At 43.1% G+C, this 8,859-nt stretch overlaps 1 protein-coding gene across 5 annotated transcripts in view; it reads left to right on the forward strand.

The window, feature by feature from the left end:
* Window positions 1–8,859, forward strand: part of mpp2b (membrane protein, palmitoylated 2b (MAGUK p55 subfamily member 2)) — an 82,333-nt gene that overhangs the window by 38,597 nt on the left and 34,877 nt on the right. For all 5 annotated transcript variants that reach the window (XM_017682074.2, XM_037544399.1, XM_017682071.2 and 2 more), the window contains one exon: window positions 8,858–8,859. This exon is cut by the window's right edge and continues 99 nt beyond it. In XM_017682074.2, coding sequence (XP_017537563.1) covers window positions 8,858–8,859 — 2 coding nt within the window. The remainder of the gene's footprint in view (window positions 1–8,857) is intronic.

The raw sequence follows: 8,859 nt of genomic DNA on the forward strand, positions 1-8,859 counted from the left end.
TCTATTCTGACTAACAGAAGCTACACTGATGCAAGTTTAATGACTCAAATCTGAGGAAGAAAAGTCAAGTGGCTGGTGTCAGAGGCACAGAGATAATCTAGTGCTAACCAGCTCATATAGCCCATTATATAATAGTTAGCCATGCAAGCTGATAGGTTGAGATGTGTTCTGACTATGCTGTTATTTCACCGTAACATCACAGGGTTTTTTCACAAACACTATCACTCTGCTGAGATGCTGTTGCTAAGCAACGACTCTAACAGCTGTAGGAGACGCTTAAATCTTTTGAACGTTTTTACTTCTTTGCCACAAACAGAAAACGGACACTTTTAAGGTCACATTTGACCGACAGTCGATTTGATCCGACTCTGAAGATGCGACAACGCTAAATTCACAAACTGTCGCCACCACTGAGCAGCTTTTCAGTCGGCAGCTGTGACAGAAGAACAGCAAACCAACCTGGAATCAGCCAGAAATGAACCCAATACCAATCGCTAAACTAAATGGGCTGTAAGAAGCTTTACAGACTGGCTGGAACAAAACAACATTAATACTGATCTGGAAAAACTGACCAAACTGAGCTGAACCTGATATTGGGTCAGTTTTATGGCTCAGTCTGATTTGGTCCGACTCTGAAGATCAGACGACACGTTTGGAGATTGGTATTGGGTTGATTTCTGGCTGATTCCAGGTTGTTTAGCTGTTCTTCTGTCACAGCTGCCAACTGAAAAGCTGCTCAGTGGTGACGACAGTTTGGGAATTTAGTATAAGGAGCTGGAGAGCGTACCAGCGGCTGTGCAGCGTGAGAGCAGCGTTCACTGCTCTGACATAGCAACTCGCCTTCGGCTTGTGCCTGCGACCAAATCACTGCCGTGACCATAACACACTCCCTTTCATGTTCCATTACTTAAGTGACCTACAAATCCAAACACCACAGTACAAGTCGAGTGAGTGGTGTTGGTGTGACAGAAAGCCAAAATCAAACCTGCTCTGTAGGAGGAGGACATGGACGCTGATGTTGGCCACGAGAGGCAAGGAACGAGTCCCGAGCTGCCACCTGGGGGTGGTGACGAGGAGGCAAAGCAGCGAGCTCTCGTTCCCTCTCGGCTCGGGTGCTCAGCGTGAGTGGAGAGGGAACAGAGCGAGACAAAGAGAGACGAGCGGCAACAGATGGAAGAGCTAAAAAGCTTGAGTAAAGCACTGAAAGGTCTAGTTAGCTTAAGCCACTGAAAAGTGGCCAGATTAACATGGCGTTGGTTTTGGTTGTTTTGTGTATTTATTTGGGTAAATTAAAGTAATGGCTGCTGGAATCCTGAACCCTGCCTCCAGCATCCCCCGTGAGCCCAGGGTAGCACGTGCGGTGCTACAACCCTACCATGCTAGGCTCAAGGTTCCGCGCACAGCAGTGTGAAACCAGTGCAGGCTTGGTTTCAGCTAACCAGTGCTCTAATAACACCTGTTTTAGAGGATAAAGACTCTGAAAGCACAAAATTGAGTGACCAGTGTTGGAATGACCACCAGAATCAGACATGTTCTGTAGCATTTAGCCTGTTAGCCGTCGCTGAGCCACTCTTGTGAGCAGCGGAGGGCAAAAGCAACCATACCTGGGAACCATTTGGCTGTACAGTGGTAAAGAGGCCAAAGAGAACTGATTCCAAATGCTTTAAAACGTTGATACTTAAATTCTCTCTTCTATTTCAGAAAAGCAAGAAAAGTTTGATTTTCCATGACACCAGCCTGTTAATGTCCTCGCTGACGTGTTTGAGCCAGTCAGGAGTTGCTGGTAGGCGTGGTTTTTTAAAGAAGGACAGAATTTCTTACTGGAGTATCTCTAAATGTGTTAATCACCTGGTTTATATACCTTCTCTGTTGTTTCAAATGGAAAACACTAAAACTGAAGACAAGCGCTTCTACGAGGAGGTGTCGAACTTATAACTGGCTCTGTTTCAGGGGCCTTTTTGCTTGACTCTCCTCTGCTCTGTCCTTTCCTGTAAATGTCACTCTGTCTCGCTGGGACATTGCCCTCCGACCCCCCCACTGTCAGTACGTCCAGGCCTCGCCGTCTCCATGGAGATATAATAGAGCTCTAAGCTCCTCACTGTGTTAATTACGGGCTTAGGCACGGCTGATCTACGCCGTGATTTGAGTGGATTGTTTACTGCCTTTGGGAGCGTCAGTGCTGCTTCCTTTGATGCACTTACAGATAATCACATCTACACTTTAGTGTGTCCAATCACTCGTCTGAGCTTCTTGTTAATGGACAATTGGGGGAAAGAGAATTTTACAGTTATTTCGTCCTATTTTACCTGCCCAGGGAAACAGGAGTAGTCCGTATCATCGCAGTAACATTAATAATGTTGTGTTGATATTAGGGCTGAACGATTTAGGGAAAAATCTCTAATTGTGATTTTTCTGATTAATTCTGCTACTGAAATTTAAATTGTGATGATTTTCTATAAATCAAGGTTTGGGCCTGTTTCTTGGCCAAGAAGACCAGGATATTGTGGTTGTGATGTCACAACCAGTGGTGGACGAAGGACACAAAGCATGTACTTGAGTTAAAGCAGAGAAGGTAAAATATTACTCCAGTAAAAGTGAAAGTTCCTCCCTTTAGACCTCCACTTGAGTAAAAGTACTAAAGTATTTTTCAAATGTACTTAAGTATCTAAAGTAAAAGTACTAAAAGAGTAATTCTGGCTCTGATGTCCTGTTTCAGGTGAAAATCCTCCAGCGTCTCTCTTGGTAAACCAGTCTTTTAATAGAACGTCATTAATTAGTGACGCTGACGTCTATTAAAATGATCATAAGCACAAAACACTGAAGGTAAACCGTTTCCATCAGGGAGAACCGAGTGGCTCTGAAATCACTTTATACACACAAGCAAAGTTTCAGTTTAAGATTTATTTACAACTTAGTTCCAAGTTTAAGTTTAATAAAAACTGGCTTTAAACTCAGGATCACAGATGAGTTTCCTTTACTGTATTCCACAAAATGTAGTGGAGGAAAAAGTCAGATATTCGACTTTAAAATGTAGTGGAGTGAAAGTAAAAAGTCGCCCAAAGTGGAAAAATTTCAGGACGGATACACGAAAAAACTACTTAAGTACAGAAACTAATTACATTTACTTAGTTACTGTCCACCATTGGTCACAGCACTTGGAGGTTTGACTGCCTCTGATTGGTCTAACTTATCAACTGACAGTTCACAAGCTCTGTGTTATTAGGTCCTATTTTCCAACTTAAAACGAAGGCTATCACTGTAAAATAAAGAAAAATTGCGCTCTCTTAATTTGCAATTTCAATATAAAAAGAATGAATCTTTCAGCTCCAGTTACAATTCAGAACCATTTTTGCCAACTGCGTTTTGCTCACAGAGGAATTAGACCTCTGCATTTAACCCATCCGTGCAGTAAAACACCCACATACATGCACACTAGGGGGCAGTGAGCACACTTGCCCGGAGCAGTGGGCAGCCCTATCCACAGCACCTGGGGAACAGTTGGGGGTTAGGTGTCTTGCTCAAGGGCACTTCAGTCATGGACTGTCAGCCAAGGGGATCGAACCGGCGACCTTCTGGTCACGGGGCCCTAACCTCCAGCACACAACTGCCCCCTATTGCGTCAGGGTATGATTAAGAATACAACACGGAAAAAATCTGAGATGTCAGAAATTCTGACCAATTTGCAGCTTGATGAGATACTCCATATTGTTTACGTCAAAAAAATGGAAGAACCCTTTAAGCATGCAGATGGATCATTGAATGTTCCTGGGTTTATATAGAACCTTTTGTTTTTACTAAAGAGCCCTTGAAAAAACAGCTTTTTGAAGAGAATCTATAGAACTCATGGTTCTAAACAGAACCATTGTCTTTAATAAATAACTCTTGAAGAAATTGTCTATACTAAAAAACCCTTCAACAACCACTTTTAAGAGTGTACATAGAACTCATGGTTCCAAATAGAACCACTCCCTTTTCTAAAGAACCATTGTAGAACCATCTTTTGTAAGGGTGTATATAGAAGTTGTGGTTCTAAATAGAAACATTCCCTTTCCTAAAGAACCATAGCAGAACCTTCTTTTATAAGAGTGTATATAGAAGTCTTGGTTCTAAACAGAACCATTCCCTTTCCTAAAGAACCCTTGATGAGACCTCTTTTTTAAGACACCTGGTTTCTACCTTGTTTTGCTCCGTTCTGGTCTCTTCAGCCGAGTCCCTGCAGACACACCATCTCCCTCACCAAACAACAGGCTGCCAAACCCTTAGCAACCAGGCGGAGGCTCTGAAAGCCTGCTGGGGTTTGTCCTTCCAGTCCTCCTCTCCTCTTCTGTTCTCGCTCACAAGAACCTTTTTTTATTTGTGTCGTTTCAGACCGAGTGGTTCTCCTCGAGTGTATCTGCTTCTCAATGAGTGGGATGCTCTTGTTCAGGAGTTGGTGCCAGTACACTTTCATCCTCAACCTTACACATGGGCCCAGTCCCATTTTTTATTTTTAGCCCTACCCCTTGTTTTAAAGTGCCTCCTTGCCCCATAGAACTGAGTTATACGTTGTAGTGGTTGAAATCTTCCTCTACAAAATGGGCATTAAAAGAGCATCACTTCATTCACAGCTACTAGTGCTGCTCTGTAGGCGACCCTGCCCGTCTGCAGTGACAGCAGAGGAGGGTAAAGTTCAGCTCCTCACTGCTGGGCTTTAGTTACATTTAGGGCATCATATGCCTTCAAAGAGGGGGGCAATTAGCTATCACCCACCCCTAATTCTTCAGTGATATGAAGCTGATGTCAGATATTCAAAAGCTTCTCATTCTAATTTTCCCATTCCACCTTAAATGGAGTAGCAGTTACATTCTGGCGCATCATGAGTCAGTATGGCTGGACTATTTAAGGTGGAACGGGAAATTTAGCTAGCTACCGAGACGTCTGCATACTATACGATTTTTTAATGCTTCTTATGATTAAAAGGACCATAACACACTGAAACCACATAAAATTATGATTTTATGAATTTTTAACAGAGAAAATTCTCACATTTGTAGGTTTCTTTGTCACTTGTGCGCCATCCTGCTGGTTTTTCTCATAACACTCCGTTTGGAGGGCCATGTAGCACTAACACTGCACCCTACCCCTCTGTCTCGACACAAATCAGGACACCCTACCCCCTTTACACCCTACCCCCTTACACTTTCTCTGCAAGGTTCTTCTTGAACAGCTACACATCCTTTCAGACCCACAGTGCTGCGTCGTCTTCTCACAGTGGAAGGATGGACAGACACACCTGTGGATGTTTTTAGACATGAAGCAGCTTGATCTTCTCCTCTCACAAAGATAAAAGCTTTCAGTGTTGTTTATCTGATGGGGATGGGGGCAGTTTTGGGGTCTGTCAGGTCTTCCAGGTGTTATTTATATATATATATATATATATATATATATATATATATATATATATATGTGTGTGTGTGTGTGTGTGTGTGTGTGTGTGTGTGTGTGTGTGTGTACATATGTATGTGTGTATGTATGTGTATATATATATATATATATATATATATATATATATATATATACACACATACACACACACACACCCACACACACACACACACACACACTACATTTCCAAAAGTATTCTCTCGTCTGGCTTCACATGCATATGAACTTGAGTGACATCCCATTCTTAATCCATAGTGTTTAATATGATGTTGGCCCACCTTTTGCAGCTATAAAAGCTTCAACTCTTCTGGGAAGGTTTTCCACAATGGTTAGGAGTGTATTTATGGGAATTTTTGACCGTTCCTTCCAGAAGCACATTTGTGAGGTCAGACACTGATGTTGGACGAGAAGGCCTGGCTCACAGTCTCCGCTCTAATTCATCCCAAAGGCATTCTATCAGGTTGAGGTCAGGACTCTATGCAGGCCAGTCAAGTTCTTCCACACTAAACTCGCTCATCCACGTCTTTATGGACCTGCTTTGTCCACTGGTGCGCAGTCATGTTGGAACAGGAAGGGGCCGTCCCCAAACTGTTCCCACAAAGTTGGGAGCATGAAACTGTCCAAAATCTCTTGGTGCTGAAGCATTAAGAGTTCCTTTCACTGGAACTAAGGGGCCGAGCCCAACTCCTGAAAAACAACCCCACGCCATAATCCCCCCTCCACCATGTGAGGGGTATACTCACTTTTGTGAGTACTAATATATATATATATATATATATATATATACACACACACATGCACACGCATATGTGTGTGTGTGTGTGTGTGCGAGAGAGAGAGAAAGGTCCAGTTGTTTCTTTGTTCTGACTGGCCGGTGTCCAGCTCTCCTCCTCCCTGTGGTGTGTGTTCATTAGTGCATTGGAATGTGTTAATCCCTGTTTTGTTCTCTGGCCTCCTTTTAAGTCTGGATTATATGGTGCGTGTGTGTGTGTGTGGCTGACACACTGTGAATTTATTATATATTATATTATACTGTATATATTCGTAGTGAATATATTACTACTATTATTGTGCGGTGCGCTTTGATGTAAACATGTTAATCATTTCTGGGGCGACCTGTAGTGATGGGGTGTGTGGTACACCTGGGGTTTGCATCCGATTCCCCTCAGTAGGGCTGGGAATCACTAGGTACTGTAGTTTCATTATATAATCGTAATTTGTTTCTGTAATATGTTCTGTTACAATACTTGAGCTACACTGTAAATCTGCAATGTGCTTTTTTAAAGATTTGTGCTGTGCCAACTATTGCATATACCATATTACTTGGGATGGACATTTCGTTCGAGGAAGAGGAAGTGAAGGCCTGGACGAAACGGCGGATGATTAAAGAGAATTATGCAGGAGCTTTAAGCTGGGCAGCAGCGCACACACTACTTTTTCTGGAAACTTCCACCTTTCAGTCATGCGCTTTGCATTAGGCATGGAAGCAGAAAGAAAGATTCAGGCTGGCTTCACATGAAACTTTCACGCAACCAGTCGCTTGAGTTGCGTGCAGCATAATTTGTACACAGCTTGGTTTTTATGATGGGTATGTTGAACACTGTTCTGAGTAGGTCCCATCCATCAGTACTCGCAGTGGTCCGACGTGCATTAGATGTTTTGATAATTATAAAATGATAACGTAGCATCAGCAGAGAAAAAAAACATGGGAAGCATTGTGTTCTAAAGGCGAATGCTCTTTTATTGAGCAGGCAGCAAGGGAGAACCGCCGCTCTAGCCATGCATTGTCCATTCATGGTCGACACTTAGTACTTAACCACACAGCCCAACACAGAGTGGCACAAACGACATGCACATGTGTTAAGCTAACAACAACAACATTTACAGTAAAGTCCCACCTGCCATGAACATGGCGCTGCCCAAGAGCCCCTGCGCACCTTCACAACTCCTGCGATCCCACTGCCGAGCAAGCCAGTAGTGGGCAATAAGCCACGAGTGGCCATGCGATACTGCGATTTTATCGCTTTGCTTCGTACCTAAGAGCACACTTTCCTGTGGTCAGATCACAGTAACACATGGTCTAAAGTGGCTTATTGCTTTTATAGAATGCTGGGCAACATAATGTATAATAAAATTATCAATAGTAATCGACATGAACCAGTATGTAGTTTGTTTAGTGTGTGGTGTCGTTGCCAAGCAACTATGAACTGTTGAAAGAGGAGACGAATGTTTGGTTGCTCGTCGCTGTATAATATAGTCACCTAACAATGAGCATGACAACACAGCACTGTTTAATGCAGAAACGTTCGCTTTTAAATGACCAAATCTCAAATGGCTCCCTACTCCCTACATAGTGCACTACGAAGGAATTTAAATACTGGATCCTGCAGCCCAGCAGAGCAAAATATAGCTAAGAAACAGTCATTTGGGACTCAAATTGAATCACGATAAATGATGCAGTTTGGCTGTAGAGGCTAGAATTTCTAAACTTTCACATCTAGCACACTATTTATGGAGTACAGAGTCATTTGGGAATCAGCCCACGAATTCTGACTGAAACATTTTAGAATTTTATACTGTTGTTTTACAGTTAATTATACCGTAAGTACTTTAATAAAGTAAACAATGTTCCAGCTGCTGAGTTTAAACAGAAAATGGGTGGTTCCCACAAGCAGCATTACAGTCAAAGATTATTCCGTTAACAGCACAAGGGTTTTTTTGAGAGGTGGCGCAGTGATAGAGTCCAGTTGTTATGAGGCGATCGTAGGTGCGCATTTCGTAGATTTATATGACGACTTCAAATGTGCCTCAGCCAATCGGAATTTATGACCAGATCTACTACATTTGTTTTTGTTTTCCTCTGCATCTTCTGTTAGTATCGGCCAAAACGCACCTCGGGTGTCAGATTGGTGGCATCTCTGCTTCTACAGCCTCGTTAGCATTCCTGATATTGACCATCGGATTTTTTGCAAAGGCGCTAAGTGCCCATTTCACTCCATTTTAACTGGATTAGCGCCTATCGCCTGGCAGGTTTTCTCCTCAGTTTTTCGGGAGAGGAGTGAGGCTCCTGAGTGGCAGTAATTGCAAGCAAAGCTTTAAATCAAAGCTGGAGTCTGGCCACTCCGGACCATGTCCAGCAGCGCTGCCTGAGGCGCGTCAGGCCCCAACTCAACTACAAACTCCTCTTCGTTTGACACTTCCAGTTGTATTCGGAGAAATATTCCGGGCTTCGTTGGTTGGTTATACTCTGTATGGGTGCTGCTTTGTACCACCGTCTACTTTGATACACTTTCATGTCCGTGCCGGAGTGGCTAAATTGGTTTGGGTGAGCGCGGAATAGAATATGTTTCCCTGGGTTTTCTCTGTGAAGTGTTGCATTCAGTCTTCCTGTGGTTTTACTGACCATTTGCCAATTTTCTCTGTCCATCTTCAGCG

The sequence above is a fragment of the Pygocentrus nattereri genome, chromosome 13 (assembly GCF_015220715.1).
Source record: "Pygocentrus nattereri isolate fPygNat1 chromosome 13, fPygNat1.pri, whole genome shotgun sequence".
Lineage (NCBI taxonomy): Eukaryota > Metazoa > Chordata > Actinopteri > Characiformes > Serrasalmidae > Pygocentrus > Pygocentrus nattereri.